Source organism: Dermacentor albipictus, chromosome 6 (genome assembly GCF_038994185.2).
Source record: "Dermacentor albipictus isolate Rhodes 1998 colony chromosome 6, USDA_Dalb.pri_finalv2, whole genome shotgun sequence".
Classification (NCBI taxonomy): Eukaryota; Metazoa; Arthropoda; class Arachnida; order Ixodida; family Ixodidae; genus Dermacentor; species Dermacentor albipictus.
The window spans coordinates 59930709-59951293 of NC_091826.1; the positions used below are offsets into that span (position 1 = coordinate 59930709).

The 20585-nt window shown below is 50.6% G+C and overlaps 2 protein-coding genes across 5 annotated transcripts in view; one reads left to right on the forward strand and one right to left on the reverse strand.

Annotated features, from left to right (window-relative positions):
- Window positions 1–20585, forward strand: part of LOC139061110 (uncharacterized) — a 374269-nt gene that overhangs the window by 208562 nt on the left and 145122 nt on the right. The window lies entirely within an intron of this gene.
- LOC139061106 (uncharacterized) overlaps window positions 1–20585 on the reverse strand; it is a 43941-nt gene that overhangs the window by 11307 nt on the left and 12049 nt on the right. Inside the window, exon 2 of the mRNA XM_070540649.1 lies at window positions 13444–13621. Coding sequence (XP_070396750.1) covers window positions 13444–13621 — 178 coding nt within the window. The remainder of the gene's footprint in view (window positions 1–13443; window positions 13622–20585) is intronic.

Sequence of the window (20585 nt, forward strand, 5' to 3'; positions counted from 1 at the left end):
GCAGACTAAAATAATCAGAAGCATAAGAATGGACTGGCGTGCGTTTGGCAGGCATTCTCAGATTATGAACAGCTGGTTGCGATTATCCATCAAGAAAAAAGTATATAACAGCTGTGTCTTACCAGTACTCACGTACGGGGCGGAAACATGGAGACTTACGTACATTGAGGAGGACGCAAGGAGCTATGGAAAGTAGAATGATGGGTGTAACGTTAAGGGATACGAAAAGAGCAGATTAGCCAAGGGAAGAAACGCGAGTTAATGACATCTTAGTTGAAATCAAGAAAAATAATTCGGCATGGGCAAGACATGAAATGAGGAGGGAAGATAACCGATGGTCATTAAGGACTACGGACTGCATTCCAAGGTAAGGGAAGCTTAACAGGGGGCGGCAGAAAGTGAGGTGGGCGGATGAGATTAGCAAGTTGCATATTAGTACATAACCGGAATACTTGGAGAAGTATGGGAGAGGCCTTTGCCATACAGTGGACGTAACCAGGCTGATGATGATGATGAAAGGGCGAGAACACAGCGCACACACAGGTATGAGCCCGCGGTGCACCTAGACTTTGTACTCATCCCTGATCGCTTTCAAGGTAAGACCCGCACGGCCACGCTCAGTTGGGCCATACGGAGGCGCCGCCGGTGTAAAAGCCCCCTCCCTTCTTCGGTGCCTTGTGTGTGGTGGAAGATGGCGTGCAGTCTTCCCGCCTTCCTTCCATGCGGGTGCGAGGTGAAGCCACCACCCTCAGCCACCCTTGCACCATTTCACTCGAACCTAAGCATGCGGCATGTGGTCGCCGTGTTATCGCACTTGGAATTTATACGGAACATCACGGCGACGCCCACAGCGAAAATGAGCGTGGAGTGTCCATGGAATTTCTATCGCAACGAAATTTTGGTCGACCGTACAATCTAATGCGGCTCCCATGGGTACGTGAAATCTTGAATTGTAGGCCGATCGCGAGTGTTGTGCAGTCTGGAAATGTGAACTGTTCTCATGGCTATGCGAACTCTATCGCTTGAAGCAGAAAAAAAAGTGAGGCCTAAGAATATGCACACTTAGCCATGCGCAGTGTAAAAATGTTGAACTATCGCTATGAGATGGCAGTAAAAAAATTTCAGGTGCCCGACGATCTTTCTATTTCCCTAAGCCGAGGGGGGACGCGATAGAGTGCCGTGCACGGGAACACTGCTTCGTTCTCACTTTCATCTCCGTCATGATGACTTTGTCTTTGAGAGACATGAAAAAGTGCTTCAATCACCTTTAAACATTTAAAAATGATTTGACCCCCAAACGTCTGCCGGTAGTTTGCGGCAGATGTGTCACAACCTCAACGGGACCTCATCATAGACAAAGCCTAATGAAGTCAGCGTTGGACTGAGAGTGCAAATGCGCGTCATTAAATCATGCAGTTACACTCGCTTGTTTAGAAATCATTCATTAAGCGTGATTATCTTCATTCTACAAACTGTTTAATGAAAACAAGTAGTAATTTGGATGGAAATTATAGAACGAGTGCGTCGGTAAAGTAATTGAGTAGTTTATAAGCAAAGAAACTAAATTAAAGGTCTTCGGTTAGGAGAAGTTTTGTTGCGATAGCAACTATATGGACACTCTATGCGCACTTCTGCCGTCGCCGTGAGGTACCGTATAGATGAAAGCGTGTGAGGGTGACCTCACGAACGCGGTTCAATCTCGCGTTAGCGAGTGAGGAACGCGGCCCAGCTGCGTTTCTCTACCGTGGCGCGCGATGCAGGGTGGTCAGGCGCGGGAAGAGGGGCGTCCTCCTCCTGCGGCTGCTAGGATGCCTGGATGTTCTCCTCCTCCGCCACTCCATACAGAGTGGGGACAACTGCGGTGTCTCCTTCTCGTACACCCTAGCGTGGCCATACGCCGCCGAACTGTGCCGATGGTGGTGGGTGGCAACTGGGTACTATGGAAGTGGGTTGTTACCTACTTGGGCTTGCTGCTTTACCCCGGCTCCCAAGGGCGCCAACTGCCAAGGTGCTCATCCCTCCAGTGCAGAAGGTCCAAAAGGCGTTTGGCCGTCTGCTGCTCCCCGGCAGAGGACGCACACCACAATTGGCTACCTATGTATACGCCGCCGCGACAATGTCAATGCTTCTTTACGCACTCCCTCTCGTGGCCCTCCCACGGGTTCGCGTAGACCGCCTGGAGCTTCAGCACCGGAAAGCCATCCGGATGTTTCTTGGCTTGCCAGGGACCTCATGCAGTGATGCCACTCTATTCGAGGCAGAGACTTGGTCGCTGGCCCTGCTGTTCCTACAGCATGGCCTTCATCACATTGACAGGCAACATCGCACCTCGGGTAGAGCGCATCTGTATTTCAATGTTGCGGAGCCGACCTCACTCGGGCTTGGGGAGCTTGTGTCAACAATACGAGGATGTTGTAGGCTGTCTTCCCACGCAAGCCATCCCATCACCTCCTCCGCACCATCAGCGTCTGGAGGTCTACTACGCCGGAAGGCCTCATGAAAAGGCAATCCCCATACTGCGCATTGTACCAGGCGTAGGCCTTCCTGTTGAAGGAGCGACTGGACCGACACTTCCACATCTACACGGACGGCTCGCGCCATGCGGGCTCCAGATCGGCCACTGCCTCCTGCGTGATCCCTGCCCTTCGCGCACGGGAGTGTGCCGGCTGCCTATCGCGGCAAGCTCCACTGCTGCTAAGGTGCCTGGCCTCCATCCGGCTGCGGACATGCTGGCGGAAGACCCCGGACATTCCGGCCATGACAGGAGACTGTAACTCTGCTGGCGGAAAAGCTTCGCAGCCTTGTTTAAGGTGGCTTGAAGCTGTCGCTGCGGCGGCTCCCCACTCACGTCGGGGTCCAGAGTTAAGAGGAGGCTCAAACCCTGGCAAAGGCAGCACAAAATGCCACTGTACCAGTCAGCACAGCTGTAACGGTCTTAGACTATGCAAGGCACACGCTGCAGCGACACCTGATGGTGCTCCACCCGGATAGGCGCCTCCCCATCGGTGGCCCTCCCCGTCCACTTCCTGAACGCGATAGTGCTTCTTAATATGTTACCTATAGGGCAATCTGGCGCTGCTACGCTGTGGTACGCATGTGAATTCCGGTACTTGCGACTTCGAATTGACATCGTTCCCGGAGAGCCAGACCAGCACAGTTTTATCTGTCACAATGATTAATTTTCTTCTGAAACAGCATGCAAGAAGCTGCTTCAGCTTTATTATTAGACAAAAATATGTTATGTTTATTTATGAGAACTTGTTATGGCATGTACAATTATATCAAATGTACAAAGTATCAGCGGGCCGCTAAAGCTGGAGGAGAGACAAGATTCGTGCTCGCATTGGAACAGTTTCTCATCTGTTAATGCGTTTCTTCGCTTAGTTATGCATTGTAGCTGTGAGTAAACTTCACTGGAAAATGTAAAATGCATGAATGAAAACATTATATGAAGATTTTACTTTAAGAACGCGTTATTTGAGTCACCATATCGACGTTTATGATGAAGACTTGCAACACCCGCCAACGCAAGCCTCGCAGACACATATACCGTCAATCCCATACCGGCACAGCCCCCGTAAGAAACTTCCATAGATGGTGGCGCCAGATTTCCCTCTTGGTGTTATAGTGAGAAACTCTATGCTGAACGCGACCTAACAAGGCAGCAGCGGCCTCTCCTGCTACTGCTTCGGACCGGCTGCTGTTGGACGGCAACCCGGAGGTACAGCAAAGGCCTGGCTTCATCCCCTGACATCTCATCATGCAGCGAGGACGTAATATTCAACCGTCTACTTCGTTCCTGTTCCGCATTCTCCAATGAGAGGGCTTCTCTCCGTGTCTCCTTCCGATGCCTCGGACTCCTAGTGGTCTCTGCCTCCCAGCCGCTGTTTCCCGACCGGCACCCCGACTACACCTTTAGGCACCATTTTACGCTCCTGGAGGACACGGGGCTGTCGTGTAAATTTTGCATGCACAGCATTGCTACCGCTGATGATAGTGATCTAAAGGCTTTCACAGCGAGTTTCCGCGCTCGTCGAGCGAAATGTATTCTTATTAACCTCGGCGCGCGTGAAACGTGCTCGCTAATTTACATAAATCATGTTGACGAGGTAGTTGGTTTGAGTCCGTGATAAAATGTGCAAGGGCGACTGGACATGGACGTAGAAAGAAGCAGACAGACAAAGACAGCGCTGTCTCTGTGCGTATTTTTCTTTCTAAGTCCTCTTTGAGTCATGCTTAGACAGTCTATCATTGTTAATTTAGTTAGTAAGCGAATGTTTAGAAGTTCATACCGCCGATAATGCTAGTATCCTTACGTCGTACAGCTATCTACTAGTTTGGTATTGCAATTGGTGCTTCTCCTTGCGGACGGAACTACGTTTTTTATGGATGTGGTTCATATGCAGAGTTTCCATAGCTATAATGTCACACATGGGATTGCGGGAATGGCCATAGGGTGCACGACGTAAAAGATATAGTTTATTTTTGTTTAATTACACATGCTGCAGTCTCATTGGGCTATCGCAGAAGTGGGTTTGTTCATAGCATACAACAAAACATTCTTCTACACAAATCACCTTCAACGTCGTAGAAAACATGATTTCGTCAAATGAGTAATAATCAAAACAGCATGAATCAAGTTAACTTATACAAACATTCCTCTAAATGAGGTGAACTATTTACACCTGGTCCTAAGTTTCATTTTTCAGTTGTACGAGGTGCGAGGCTGAAATGGCCCAAGGTTAAGTTTGTGGCTGCTCCTAGTATGTTTCCATTTATCAGGAGACCAATGGTTGTTCTTTATTGAGTAGCGTGGCGTGGTAATGATATTATCCAGCAATTTAAGGCATTCACGATCATGGCGCTCCGACAGGCGTTATAGACCTTGTGCAACAAGATTAAGGAATTTTATTTACATCAGAACAGTGGAGTTCTTGGCATCGACAACAGGCATATAATATCCCTAATGCATATGGTGTGTAATGCGGTTTATTGAACAGTCAGGAACGCGTCCGCTTCAGTCGAGCGTCAGACACCGAGAGCGCGAGCCCATCTTCGTCGGCGTGCCGATGATGATAGTGCGTGCATAGGGCGCGGCATTCTTCATCACTACAACTGCGCCCTGGAGAAGGAGGAGCTATCCTGGCGACTCAAGGAGAAGCGAGGACAAGGGAGCCGTAATAGGATTTAAGCCTCTGGACGTGCACTGTCACGCGTCCGCGACGCCTCAAGTCAGTAGACGGCATTAGCGGCTCGACGACATTGTTGACTGGCGTCGTCTGTTTGATTACACGGTAGGGACCGTGGTATTGGGCGAGGAGTTTAGAAGATAGACCAGGGGTGCTTGAAGGTATCCAAAGCCAGACTAGTGAGTCCGGCTGGTAGGTTGATGGAGGTCAGTCATCATCACGACGGAATTTTTGAGACTCTGGTCTTCCACCGTGAACGATTGGGCCAGCTGACGGCATTCGTCGGCATACTTGGAGGCTTCAGACAGAGGCGTGCCCTCTGATGGGTCAGGCCGATAAGGGAGAATGGTGCCGAGTGTACAGGTAGGTTCACGGCCATAGACGAGGAACAATGGCGAAAATCCCGTTGTGGTCTGTGAAACGGTGTTATAGGCGTACGTAACAAATGGCAACACAAGGTCCCAGTTGGTATGATTCGATGTAATGTACATGGATAGCATGTCACCGAAAGAACGATTGAACCTTTCTGTTGTGCCGTTCGTTTGCGGTTGATAAGCTGTAATGGTGCGATGTATGTATGTCACGTGGTCAGAAGGGTGTTAAGAACTTCGGAAAGAAATGCACGCCCTCTGTCACTCAGAAGTTCCCGCGGTGTCCCATGACGCAGTATGAAGTGATGCAGGAGGAAGGACGCAATGTCGCGGGCTGTCGCTGTTTGCAGTGCCGCACTTCCAGCATAGCTTGTGAGGTGGTCGACAGTGACACTAATGCAGCGATTGCCAGCTGATGGGCAGGGAAGAGGACCATCGAGATCGATGCCGACGCGGTCGAATGGTCGGGACGGACAAGGAATGGGCTGTAAAGGACCAGAAGGACGAAGTGCAAGAAGCTTGCGTCGTTGGCACGCTGTGCACGAGCGAATGTACTTTCGCACAGTATTATACATGCCACGCCAATAAAAGTGGGAACGAAGCCTGGCGTAAGTCTTGAAGAGGCCGGCATGGGCGCATTGCGGGACTGAATGGAGAGCGGAGCATACATCTGTGCGCATATGGCGGGGGACGACTAATAACCATTTGCGGCGATCGGAAGCTTAATTGTGACGATAAGGAACACCATCCCGTAACTCAAAATGAGAAGCTTGGCGGCGGATAGCGCGTGAAGGGCGTGTTGTTGAAGTGTCAGAAACGCAATCCACAAGTGCCGATATCCAGGGATCTTTGCGTTGATCTACAGCAATGTTGACGTGCACAGGCGATGAAAACGCCGATTCGATGACTGAAATGCACGTCATGTCGCCTGGTGTGGGCGACCGAGAGAGGGCAACCGCATCGGTGTGTTTACGGCCAGTCCAGTAAATGACGCGTATTTCGAAGTCTTGTTACCGGAGAGCCCATCGCGCAAGGTGGGCAGAGGGATCTTTTACTGTCGATAAGCGTGGCGTGGCGATCTAGAGCGTGGTGATCTGTAACGACGTCGAAGGGGCGGCCGTACAGGTATGGCTGGAATTTTCCAAGGGCCCAGATTATAGCCAGGCACTCCTTTTCGGTGACGGAGTAGTTGGATTCCGCGTTCTTTAGTGTTCGGCTTGCGTAGGCTACAACGTATGAATGATGCCCACTTTTTCGCTTTGCAGGCACGGCACCAAGTCCTACGCCGCTTGCATCGGTGTGGACTTCTGTGGTGGCCATGGGGTTGAAATGGCGCCGTACGGGAGGCGAAGTGAGGAAATGCGGCGTTGTTTCAAAAGCATCGTCGCAAGCAGCGGCCCAAGCAACTGCCAGAAGCAGCGGCCCAAGCGCGAAGCAGCTGAATCAAGGGAGGAATGATAGAAGCGCAATTCCGGATAAAACGATGAAAGTAGGAGCAGAGCTCCATAAAGCTCCGAAGTTCTTTCAGGGACGGGGGTTTCCGGAATACGGCGACGGCGCGAAGTTTAGAAGGATGAGGCAGTATGCCATCTTTCGATACGACGTGTCCAAGTATTGCAAGCTGCTTGGCTCCAAAGCGACAATTCTTCAAGTTGAGCTGGAGGCCTGCCTCGGTGATGCACTGGAGGACTCGTTCGAGACTGTACAGACGTGTGGGAAAATCTGGAGAAAAGACGACGACATCGTCATGGTAACATAGGCATGTCTTCCACTTTAGCCCTCGAAGGAGATTTCCATCATTTGTTCGAATGTAGCAGAAGCGTTGCAAAGCCCAAAAGGCATAACCTTGAATTATATAGGCCGTCTGGGGTCACAGAGGCTGTCTTCGGGTGATCGGCAGGATTCATAGGCACTTGCGAATAGCCTGAGTGTAAGTCGAGTGAAGAAAAATACTCTGCGCCTTGCAAACAGTCCAGAGCATCACCGATGCGCGGTAGAGGGTAGACGTCTCTGCGAGTGATGTTATTAAGATGGTGGCAGTCGACGCAAAACCTAACTGAGCCATCTAATTACTTAACCAGGACTACAGGTGACGCGCAGAGACTATTAGAGGGTTGAATCACTCCACGCTCAAGCATATCGCTTACTCGTTTTTTGATAACACTGCGCTCCGCGGGTGATACATGATAAGGCCTCTGGCGCAGTGGTTGCGTTGGTTCCGGTGTCGATCTCGTGAGGTACAGTCGATGTGCGGCCTAGTGGGGCTTGTTGACAGTCCAACGTAGATTGGTATTTCCGTAGATGGCTGAGAAGCTGCGAACGCTGCGTAGGGCTCAGGAGGGCATCTACTGAGCTATGGAAGGTCTTGTGTAGGCTGGGGACAAGGCAAGCTATACCTCAACGAGTTCGCGCCTGAACAGGTGTTGTCATGAGGTGCGTCAAAAATTGTCACTGAGTCGGCAGCCTGAAGACGTCCAAGGCACTCGCCACGACGTAAAAGGAGGGGCATGGCCTTAGTGTTGGAAACGAGCAATCGGGTGCAGCTACCTCTGACAGTTAGGACAGTGAAGGGAAGGGAACACCGTCAGCGAACAAGAATGTCCGATGGGAGAAACAGGGCAGTGGTGTCAGTGGCGAACGTATGCAGGCATTCGCATTCAGAGAAGAGTGCGGAGGGATCGTGGTATCTTCTGCAACGGCCAGTTTGTCATGTAAACGCGTATCGGGAAGCGGAGAAAATTCCCCTTCGGCGCGAGAACAATCAATGATGGCCTGATAATCAGAAAGGAAGTCGCGCCCCAAGATGACGTCGTATGAACAGGATGAGAGGACGACGAACTCGACTGTATAGGTGTATCCTTCAATGACGATGCGGTTGGTACACGCAGCGACAGGAGTTATGCACTGGGGACTTGCTGTCCGGAGTGACAGCGCAGATAAGGGCGTCATTACTTTTCGAAGCTGGCGGCAAAGTTCTTCCGTAACTACTAAAATGACGGCGCCTGTATAGACTAATGCCAGTGTGACGACTCCTTCTACAGATACTTCGATTACGTTCGTCGGACGAGAGGGAGGGTTCGTGTGGTTCAACTGGAACGCAGTTCTCGCCTCTTGAAATGCGGTAGCTAGTTTTGCTGCTCCGAGAGGATCGGACGCCGCTGCATAGGGTAAATTGAGCGGCGACGAGGGGATGGCGAGCGACGATCACGGGCAGAAGAGATGACGTAGCTCATAGACGGCAAATGGGAGTCTTTTGGTGGCCAGAAGGACGAAGCTGGTGAAGCGTTGGAGCGGACAGGTTGGTCATTACCTTGAAGCCATAAGCGATGGCGACAGTACCATGCCACGTGACCGGGGATTCCACAGAAGAAGCACACGGGGCGATTGTCGCGTGTACGCCAGGGTCCCGTGCTAGCCGGTGATCGGGTGGTGTACACTGGATGGATTGGGCGTGGCCGTGTAGAGAACGGCAGCGCGGGAAATGTCGATGGAGGGGGTCGTGCTGCAACCTCGGCGTAGCTTATAGGTACAAGTAATGGTGGCGCTGCAAGAGGGGACTGAATAGCTTCGGACACTTGTTCCTGGAGCACCTGACGCAACGTAAAAGCCAAGGACGGCGTAGGCCCTGAGACGGTGATGATTAGGGATAGCTGGCGGGCATCTTCGGAGCATGTAAATCCCTTGATTTCGCCGAGCAGATGGTCGTTGTTAGTTAGAGCGGCTAAACTTGCAAGGGAAGTATCGGGGACTGAAGAACGTCGAGTGAGTAGATGTTGCCTCCTGAGTTTGTCGTAGCTTTGACAAAGTTCAGCGACTTCGACCACGGTCCGCAGGCTCTTAGAGAGGAGCTTTTGGAATGCGTCGTCTTCGATGCCCGTCATTACGTGACCGATCTTGTCAGACTCAGTCATCGATGGATCGACGCGCTTGCAAAGGTCCACGACTCCTTCTATGTACTTGGTGAAGTTTTCACCGGGTTGCTGGGAACGGCTGCGCAAGCGCTCTTCGGCACGGAGCTTCCGCACCTGAGGGCGACCGAAGACTTGCGTTATGCGTGCCTTGAAATCTAGCCAGGTGCTGAGGTCGCATTCGTGGTTGTGGTGCTACATGCTAGCGACACCCGTGAGGTAGAAAATCATCCACCTGAGGTTTGCAGCATCCTCCCATTTATTGTGGGCACTCACCCGCTCATATGTCACGAGCCAATCTTCTACGTCGCTTTCGTCGGAACGGCTGAAGATCGGAGGATCGCATTGACGCACTGAGGCAGGACAAATCGGTGTTTGTTATGCCGGAGGTGGTGTTTGGCTGGCGTCGTCAGGCATGATGGCCGGCAGTGTCCGATTACGTAGTTCCAGGGTGGTTGGGGAAGTACTACCCAGCACAGCTCCACCAAATATGTAATGCGGTTTATTGAACAGTCGGGAACGCGACCGTCTTAGTCTAGCGTCAGCCACAGTGAGTGCGAGCCCCTCTTTGTCGGCGGGCCGATGATGATAGTGCGTCCATAGGGCGTGTCAGTCTTTTTCGCTACAGGTGTCACTTTCACTTCAATATTGTTGCTTACGTAATGAACTCTTCCAAACGAACCCTCCACCTTTTGTCCTTAAGAAATGCGTGTGCCTGACGTGAAGACAACACTGAATAACGGGGACAAAACGTTCTTTCCAATTATAGGCTGACTTCAATTTGTCCAATATTCTGTCAACGTCTGGTGACAAGCTATTACAGAAAAAAAGTTCCGAACCTTGTTACTACCTGAACTTGTCAAGGAAAACATTTAACCTTTGAACGCATGTAAATACAAATTTCGCTAAAGACGAAAACAGCTTTTCTGTAAAATATTCCACAAAAAACAGTCGTAATTGTTGTTCAGGTAATTTATCCGAAATGCTTGGCTGCCTAAATCCTTATATATTTTTTATAAAACTTGCAGCTTAAGGCACACAAAGGAACACTTAGGTCGTAATAACTTCTCGAAATGTGGAAGAAAGGTGAAATGTTAATATCATTTTTGAATTTTTTTTAAATCTTTAGCGGAAAAGAGAGTCACGTTAGATATATCACAGCACAAGCAATAAAATTTTTAATGTGTTTTAGCGTATTTATGACATCTGTGAAGTAAATATGATAAATAAAATTGAATAGTTACTGCAATTTTAGGGCACAAGGTTAAAAATACTGAAATGTTGCTTGACCTTGATGCTGACAAAATACAGTTGGCTTCATCCGCCAGAGAAGGCTCCATTCTTTCTTGCTTTAGGTTCGGGCTTAAAAGTCGCCGTCCCCTTTATTAGATGTGCGTAGAATACTGGAACGTTTCTTTGTGCAGAAACATGTTACCTAGCTCCTAATGTTTTAGATTTACGTTTCCTGCTTTGCTGAATTGCTTTCTTGAGCATGGCGCACACGCACACGTATAATGATAGTAAAAGGCCGATCTACAGATTAGGTATGCATCGCTCAGTTCAGAATATTTGCTGTTGCAATCATTTCGCTTTTACTGTTTAATTTGTGGCGGCTTACTTACGTACAAATAGCGTATTTAGGTTTAACAATAGCTTATGGATTCGTCCAATGAGTATTAAATAATGTTTCGATGAAGCGCCTAAAATTATGCGATATTGGTTTATGTATGTACCTTTGGATGTGAGGTGCACTTATTTGATACCCATTGCTGTAAAGAACAGGTGGCCATATATTTACGTATATGTACCATCTATATAGCTGCTTGCCTTGCAAAGGAAGCCTCCACTTCCGTCGGTGAATTAACGGTCATTTGTGTTTCAGGCCTTCACCGAAAACTGTTGGGAAAGTAACGAAAAATGAAAAAAAAAACCGCTGGTCTGAGTGAACAGGCTATGATTACAAGAGCCCACAGAAAGGTTGATAGTGCAATTATTCCTCACCTGTGCATGTTATTGCGGGAGGGCCTGGAAGATGCATATTTTCTGTTCTGTTTGGTCAACGTTGTCCGTGTATTTGGAAAGTGTAGCGAAGGTACCCCCTCGTGAAAGATTCCGAAATGCCCCGGACATGTATTTACAATTGCTAGTAGGTACAGCGGGGTGGCGCGTTTTTAGCGGCGCTCGACGTTTCTGTGCAGGCGCGTGTATGAGCGGGTGCGAGAGAGAAAATCTGAGGGCCTTTGCTCCTTGAATATGTGACTCTGCCTAGGCACTACGGAGGAGGTTTCTTAGCGCGTGTTGTATGCGTTTGTCCCCTTGACATGCCGCTTGCGGAGTGCGTTAGTAAGAGGGTAAGTAATTGCTTTATTTCCCATATACAACATACCTTTGAAATATGGACAGGTCTTGAGGGAAAAAGCTGCGTAAGCAGCTCGACTAATCCTAAAACCATTTTATGGGTTCGTTTACGCTCCTGCGCTAGCTGCCCGCGCGGTGAGGCAGTAGGCACGGACGCCCCATTTGGTGATCGCTGTGTCTGAAGGGGCAAGTTTCTGACTCGTGTTGTATACGTCACGGGTCGCACTTTTCGTCGCGACGATATTTTAGATTTTTACAAGCACTGCTCCAGGAGGGCGCATGTAACCGGCAAAGGGAGTCCTCAGGAGTGCACCTGAGGTCATAATAAAGCAGGCGGCGCAGGATCTCCAGGGCACCCAAAGAGTCGTGGGAGGATCAATGCTGGAACCAGGGTGGCCCGTGGGTTAAGGCCGGAGAGGCTGAAGAGTGCCAAAGGGTGTTCGCATAAAAAGCTGGTTGGGCACGAAGCGGACAGCCGATCTTATACACCCATGGCACGTGCAGGCCTCGGCGAGCCCCATCCCGAGGACCAGTGAAGGTGCTAGCTTTGGTGTTCCCATTGCCCCTTTCGTATCCTGGAAACGCCGCCAATTGTTTGAAATATTGACACGTTGTTTCAATTGGTAAAAAAACATGATTGAATGAATGTGCTTACTTCCAGCTGCCAACTAAGGACTGTAAGTTCAGCGCTACCGTTTCGTGACTCCTGCTGGCACGCCAAGGGACAAACGCATACAACACGCCCTAACAAACTTCTCCGTAGTACCTAGGCAGCGTCATATATTCAAGGAGCAAATGTCCCCACATTTCCTCTCGCACCCGCTCTTACCCGCGCATGCGCGCAAACGTCCAGCGTCTGCGCCATTGCCACACTTCGCTGTACCTACTAGCAATTGTAAACACGTGCCACAGACATTCTAGTGTGGGCTCTCGTGTGTCAGCAGAGGATAGGAACAACTGTTCCGGGAGATGATTGGTGCTTGCTAAAATTCATGGAAAGGGCTACACACATATGTGTGGAACCATTGTGGTGCATTCATCCTTAAGAGGGCGGCGTATATATGTGCGGTGACTTCGCGCGAATAGACGGTAAGTATAGCAATATTTAGGAGGTGTTGCCGATGACGAGATTAGCCTTGTCACTCGCTGATTGGGCACTTGTCGAACGCCCGCGCGAGATTAGGCCCAGCTTGCTTGGTGTTCGAAAGAGACCTGCAAAGCTGCTATGATCGAAGCACTGTGGTGAGACTAATGGTAAAGAAGCTCTGCGGCGCAGGGGCGATAATTCTGGCCCAATATTACGAAAACTGTATCCCTTCATTTTCTGCACTTCGTAACTAAAGAGGGTTTGCAGTTGCACAAGTTAGGGCGTAGTGTTCCATTAGCATGGTGTACTCTGAAGACGCGAACTAAAGAACGACACCGTGGTTTCTAAGCGCGTAAGTTGAAGCCACAAGGTATAGACTTTATTGAAGGCACTGATTCCCAGTGCTTGTTGGTGAGGCTTCATGCCTCACTATAATGGGAAAGATTTTGCTGAACCATTGCTGAACCATTGCTGAACCATCGCTTATGCTCCGGCGGTCGCTGAGGTGAAATCGACGCTTTCTCGCTTACCTGGCTGAGACACTTTAGCAGCAGCGCCGACACCTTGTCTTGCGCCCTCACCGGGTGCTTTGGGATGTGACGCAAGAGGTGACGCTTGATGACCTGGACGTCGAATAACCTCTGGTACTTTCGCAGCGGCGACCAGTATCCTTGCGGATGATAACGAATCGAGCTGCTACACACGTGCCTGCACCAACGGATGGCAAGTGCCAGACAATATTCTCTGTAAGCGAAATAATTTTTCCGAAACGCCAGTAAGTGGGCGACCAGTAAAGGCGGAACCGCATGGCGCGATTTCAGGTGCGATTGACGCGCGGATGGTGGGACGCCCGCGTCATTTTGACGCGTGCCCAGTATGATCCGTCACGAAATCGCGCCGCCGCGTGCTCCTGCTCGGAGTAGAAAAAAACGCGTCGCGCGGCGCGTCCACGAATCAGAGGTCTGGTAAGTCACGTGGCATTTGGTCATGTGGCATTTTGGTTCTTTTTTGCCACGAGATGGCCCTGCCCTCTGCGCATCTCGAGGGAACCTCCTTGGTGGAATTTTTTTTTCTCGGCAGAACTGGCGCGCTCGTCGTGGAAAACATGTGCTACCGTGATTTCGTTCGCACTTCGTGTTGGTTCGCGCATCGTGTTCACCTAAAATGAACAAAGCAACCTGCAACGAAGCCCCAATAACAAAAGTGGAGAAGCGTCGCCTCTCATCGCTAATACTGGCAAGACAATTTGCTAATAATATTACCAGCGTATGGTGCTCGCTCTCTTCTCAACCAGACAGGCCGCACCCAACGTTACTAGACTAGCTTCAGTTTTAAAACTCGGCGCCGTTGCGCGGAACCGCCACCCGCCCGGGCGTTCGTGGCGCTGCAGCCGCGCCCGGTTTCACTTCGTCACTAGCCGGCTATGCGGGCGGGCCGGACTAAGCACGCGGTGCAGCGTTGGTATAATCTGTGGTGCGTTGTTGGCGGCGAATTTCAGCAAGCATGTCATCCGTGAAACTGTAGCCTTCGCCGAGTTTCTTAAGAATATCAGCAGACGATGCGGACGTGCTGCGTACCTGGCTGCATAGGCCGCTAACGGAACGATGTCGACAGTTCGGCGCACCACTTTTTCTGTGCTCCCAGCAATGCGGTGCTTCGCTCAGCGCGAAACAGAGTGATTCCTCGCGCCGACCGGGAACTCACGGCGAATTTAACCGCACGCACTCGTACCACAGCTCCCGCGTTCGTCGTCGTCTTCCACAGCTGGCTATGTGGCCGTTCATCTTTCCAGCGTCGAATTTCACTTCTGTCGTCGTAATGGGGAGGCCGCGTTTACAGGGGTATGAGCCATTGCTTAAGGGAGTATGAGCCACTCATGGTCATACGTAACGGAAAGATTTAATTTTGAAGAAATTTAATTTCGAAGAATCACAAGCAGCAAATCACAGGCGAAGGCCGCTAACCACGCCGCCGAGCAAACTCGAGGCATCGAACGCAAGCGACAACTGCGGACTGCGGGCATACCGTCAGTGTCGTCGTTCTCTCTCGCAGCCGATTGTGTGTGTAATCTCATAAATAAGAAATACTTTAATGAACCCTCGGGATTAACCCAGTGATAAACACAGGGGCCGCACGTTTCAGTTTCGCTGATTTAGCATCTTCACGGGATAAAAAATCCGAGTTCTTTTTTTGTGTGTGTGGCTTGTGTGTACAAAGACCAACCTCATCTTTCTTTTTCTAGCGCTTCTTTGGCGTGGTGAGATGCTTTGGTGGGGATGAAGATCATCCTACAATCACGCACTTTGGCCAGATATTTAGGCTCGTGAGCCTAAACAGCGCGAAACGTTAAGACGACAGGAAGAAACAACATTTAGAAACGCAGCTTCTGTGCTTCGCTGTATGCGTTTCTTCCTTTCGTGCAGTTTACCCTTCTTTCAGTATTAACGAACTAGCCCGATATATCTTATTGCTGCAGGTGGATACCGCTTTCTCGTGGTATCACTAATTCGGACAAGGGAGAACGCCAGCGACCGTGAAACATGCGCAAACTGCCCGTCCGCACGAGCTCAAGGCTGTGACGAGGCGTCTGCAGTTGAGCCCGATGGAACAGCGTTGCCCTCTGGCGGCTGTCACAGAAGTGGCGACAGCGGCTGTAAGCGCGCGTGCAGGGAGTTTTACAACTGAAGCTAGTCTAGTAACGTTGGGCCACACCCACATGTACCTCCTGACCCGCGTTTTAGAGCGCAGCTCTTTGGCCTCCGTTCCTGGGTTTCGCGTCGTCGTCGGCGTTGTCGTCGGCCTCGTAACCAGCTCCGCCCCCCTTTCATCCCCCCAGCGCTAGCAGCGACCGACTGATACCGCTGGATGCCGCTGACGCCGCTAGAGAGTCAAGATAACGTGACTGCATAGAACACCGTCGCCGCCATGCAGAAAGAGGAGGAAAGGGTCCCCCCCCCCTGTTCTTGTGTGGCGGATAGGGTGCTCTTCAGTTGCCGACGCGCCGGTTATTTCACGTAGGCCCCGGCACGTCGACGAATACGTGACCACCTTCCCACGGCTAGACCTGGTTCTTAGCGCTGCGGAAGCGAGGGTATCATATTGTTTGTGTCGGCATCGGCGGAGTTGTCCCTGAAACCAACTCCGCAGCTGGGGTTGACTCACTATCGGCGTCAGCGGCATCAGTCAGTCGCTGCTATCTCTTCCCTCCTCCCTTTATCGTGTTGTCCGCTTGCTGCGCGCGCTTCTGCCCCCATCGTTTACCGCTGGGTGTACACGCCGCCCCCCTCCCCCCTCTTCCTGCGAGTCTCCGGTTGTCAAAGCGCCGGCTCGAACTTAATTCCTTTCTTCGCTCCTCCTCCAATGCAACCCCTGTGCGGTGGCAATCAGAGAGCCAGATCGATGGCGGCGGATCTGTATATGTGCACCGCCCGAGCCGAAATTGCCGCTGCCGTTCGCCACTGCGAAATTATCTGCCAGTTCTTTCTGAGCCATGAGCGAGACGACCGATGGAAGTCCTCCGTCTGCTGCTGCTGCTGCTGCTGCTGCTAAACGAGCTGCCAGAGCAGAGGCCGAGCGCCGTCGCCGTCAGAATCCAGAGGTGCGTGCCACCGAAGCAGAAGCTTACCGTCGCCGCCGTCGAGATGATCCAGGAGTACGCGTCGCCGAAGCAGAGGCTAAGCGCCGCCGCCGAGAAGACCCTGCCGTTCGCGCCGCCGAAGCGGAGGCTCATCGCCGCCGTCGAGAGCAACCAGCAGTAAGCGAGGCTGAAGCAGAAGCTCATCGCCGCCGCCGAGAAGACCCTGCAGTTCGCGCCGCCGAAGCGGAGGCTCATCGCCGCCGTCGAGATCAACCAGCAGTAAGCGAGGCTGAAGCAGAAGCTCATCGCCGCCGCCGAGAAGACCCTGCCGTTCGCACCGCCGAAGCGGAGGCTCATCGCCGCCGTCGAGAGCAACCAGTAGTAAGCGAGGCTGAAGCAGAAGCTCATCGCCGTCGCAGAGAAGACTCTACCGTTCGCGCGGCCGAGGCCGAGGCCAAACGCAAACAAAGGCTCGCATTTGCTGCGCTCAAATTTCGCATTAGGAAGTAACGTAATCGTCGGTAATTTTTTTTCTTGCTTCAGTATCAGTATCCCCCTTAATAGTAGCAATCGCCTCTTCTGGTCGGTAGTAAGCGGCCGACCCTCCTTATTATATGTGAAGTTGTAAACAAGCAGCGGCTTCTCAGCATGCGGAAGGTACATAGTCGCAGTTTCGCACACAATATTGCTGCTTGAAATTAAGCTTGATAAATACACTTCGGAAACAAATGTCGCTGTCTAATTGCACACAGATTATTTTTATTGTAGTGTTCTGTAATAAGGGCATATTATATATGCGGTAACAGAGACAATACATGTCGTTGAGAGTTATGTTGTCTGGCAACCCAGAAAACGCGGCGCGAAAGCGCCGCTCCTTTTTTTCGTATGGGTGCTCGCGCGTCGGCGGCAACGCGGGCGTTTGCCGCCGGTCGCGTTTTTCACTCGCGAAAAACGCGCCATGCGGTTCCAGCTTAAGTCGACCATGCGCGATTCGGATGACCTAATAGACGATTCGAATGCGCATTTGCTGTTAATTTTGCATCTGGCTGCGTGGTCTGGTACGCATTGCACAGATCTCTTAATTACGCGTCCGAAAATTCCGTCAACCGACACGACTTACGACGCGCATGCGCTTTCCTCGGGAGGCGCTAGCTTCTTGATCATTAGAACGCACACCCTAACCAACACCTCGATTTCATATGGGTTTTGTGTTAGCCTCATGACGCAAGAAACGCCACTTCGTACCCGTTATCCACTACGACGACACTTTCTGAGCTGCTGGTGTACATAATTAGTTGCGAACCACTTTCCATTATTTAACAGGAAACAGTGAATCAGAGAATTACTTTGCAGGCGCTGTCGCAGGGGAGACGGACCTGGTGGAAGAAAAGAAAAAGTGATGGCATGATGGACCGCAGAAACCGGCAACATTTACAACATAGACTCTGGAAGATCTTGTCGAAGTCAGTTTTATCGATTCTCCGTAGGGTGATGGTACCTACGTCGAAAGGCCACAAGAGTTTCTCTTGTCAGATTTATTACGAATGCTGTTAGACAAGGTAGGAGATGGGGTTCAATCCGAGGTCGTTCGTTTGTCAAGCTCTGATAAAGGTAGTGCAAGATTTAAAGAAATATTACTGTGACGTTTCTTCACTTCGTGATCGCTCATACACGCAAGCGTATGGGTGCCATTGCTATATAATTTGAATTGAGTTTGTTTGGATCCTCCATGCAGATTTAAGCCGTCGTTGTCACCGCGATGTTCCCTACAATGTGCAAGGGCGACAGCATCGTCCCCACGTGCCGTACTCTCTTAGCACGGATGAAACCATGCGACGGTGAGCCAACGATGGCGACTCCCTCTGGCGCGCCAGGGAGGAAAGCGAGAAGGAAGCGCGCCGGGTAGGGGATAGATGGGGGGGATGGGGGGTGGTCTGAAACGCGCCGAGCTTGCAAACGGACTTCAGGCTGTCGAGGAATTTCTATGCTACGGTGCCTGTCCCGATGCACCTGCATCATCGCAAGCAGCCTAGCAGGCTCCTCGGGAGTAGTCTCCTGGGCATGCGAAGCCCTCGCCTTTTGTAGCGCTTGTCAGAACTCGTGCGCGCCACTTATATGACGATTTCAAGGTCGGATGACTCGTGGTTGGCCTGCCGCCGCTTGCGTTACTGCTGCGTCATTCTCACTTGGCGCTGCGTCACTCGATCACGTGACAAAACCTAGCGCACCTTCGCCCACCCTCCTCCCCCGCGGAGCCTCGCCCGCTGTTTGCTTCCCAGTTTCGCTGAACGTTTCCTAGACTTTCCCCTTGGCGGCGTGGCTTTGCCACGTGCCCTTTAACTCACCTAAGCGGGCTCCTTCGTACTTCCTCCAGCACGCGATTCTCTTCTCCACCTCTAGGCACCTTCCTCCTCCACCGCTCACTCCCTTCGCGGCTTCAGACATCGCATCGCCGATTTCATAAGACAGTTATAGCGGAGCGGCAAGCGGGCCCAGCGTGTCAGCGTAGACGGCCCTGCGCATGCGCAACCGCGCATGCGCACTTTCTATTTGCAAGCCATGTATGCTATGCTTGCGTGTAAAAAGTAGAGGCCTTTCCATTTAATGTGCGAAGCAGATCAATGATGATTCCATGGGCAGAAAATTAGCGAAGATGTCATGAAAACTTCGATGGTGGCACGCAACTGATGACGACGGCGGCAGGAATTCGACGACACGATGGCGATCAAATTGACGATGGTGGTGACAACATGCCGACGTCCCTTCCTTTACTCACTACTGCACACATTTCGCAGTGAATTAGTTCGACGAATGGAAATTAGCGACAGCATTGTTTTTCTTCTTTTGGGAACACATACAATTAAAAACATTATTCGTTTTTTGGATAATTGTCCTAGCGTTGGAAGCCTATATAGAGCTTCCACGTGCATTCCACGCGTGTCATGGAATTATCAGACGTCAAAAGTGCAGCATGGCTGGCGACACAATTACCGACGTTCAAAGTCGGTGTTTTTGGAAAACTATACTCTGACAAAGGCTTATGTTTGTAAATCGGGTGAAAAAAAAGACCTGGTACTAGAACGTTCTTACGTGCCGCTACAGTCGGAATGCAGTGGCCGTAGCCGCTAGTCGAAGCCACGACCATGCTAAACCGTAAAACTCAATAATCATTGAACTACTGCGACTTTTACATGACACATCCCGCGTCAAATGAGTAAGCTTTTACAACACTTAAAGAAAATCCGTCCGCGATTCGTATGCCATCGACATTGCCACCTCTCCATCGCTTTATCCTTATACGTGTTCAAACCTCGACGTGCCGCCACTTACGTTCCTTTCGGATACGTTTCGCAAACTTCTACACTGTAAAAAATTTCCGTAATTTTACGGGGGATTTCTGTCATTATACGGAGAACTGCAGATAAAAATACGGAAAGTATGTCAAATTTCAAAAATACGGCAAAATCTGCCGTTAATATACGGAAAGTGCTCTCCGTATTCAGCTTTACGGACATTTTCACTGTAATCATATAACGGCTATACGCTGTTTTGGACGAAACAGAGAGAATCCCGTATTTTTGTTATGTGAACATCCGTATATTGTGAGAAAATTTAAGCTGTCTGAATGAGCGCTCGTACTCATAAAGTTTCAGCTAACAATACTTTATTGAACACGCAAACTGTACGCATTATGAAGTTGCGTACAAAATGTGAGAGCTAGCCTTCTACCAAAAGCTGCAATAACAGATCGTATAAATATATATACGCATCTTCTATTCCGGTCGCAGTTTGCCGCGCATATGGGCTTTGTAACGCTGATCATATGCGCAAATATATGCGTGTTCTCGCAATGTTCTCAATTTAAGCGCTTTGTAGTTAATAACGCAGCATATATGTTTAAGTGAATGAAGAGCCGGGGACATACGTGCATGCGTAAACAAGCTTGCGGCACTCAGGTGCTGGTGCACTGGGAATGACATTGGTGCTCTATACGCCAAAAATTGTGCGCACTCTAAATCAGTACCGAAACGCAGGGAGTGGTATAATGACCGTAACTGCGTTTACATTTGGCAATAAATGGTCTCGAAGGGGACT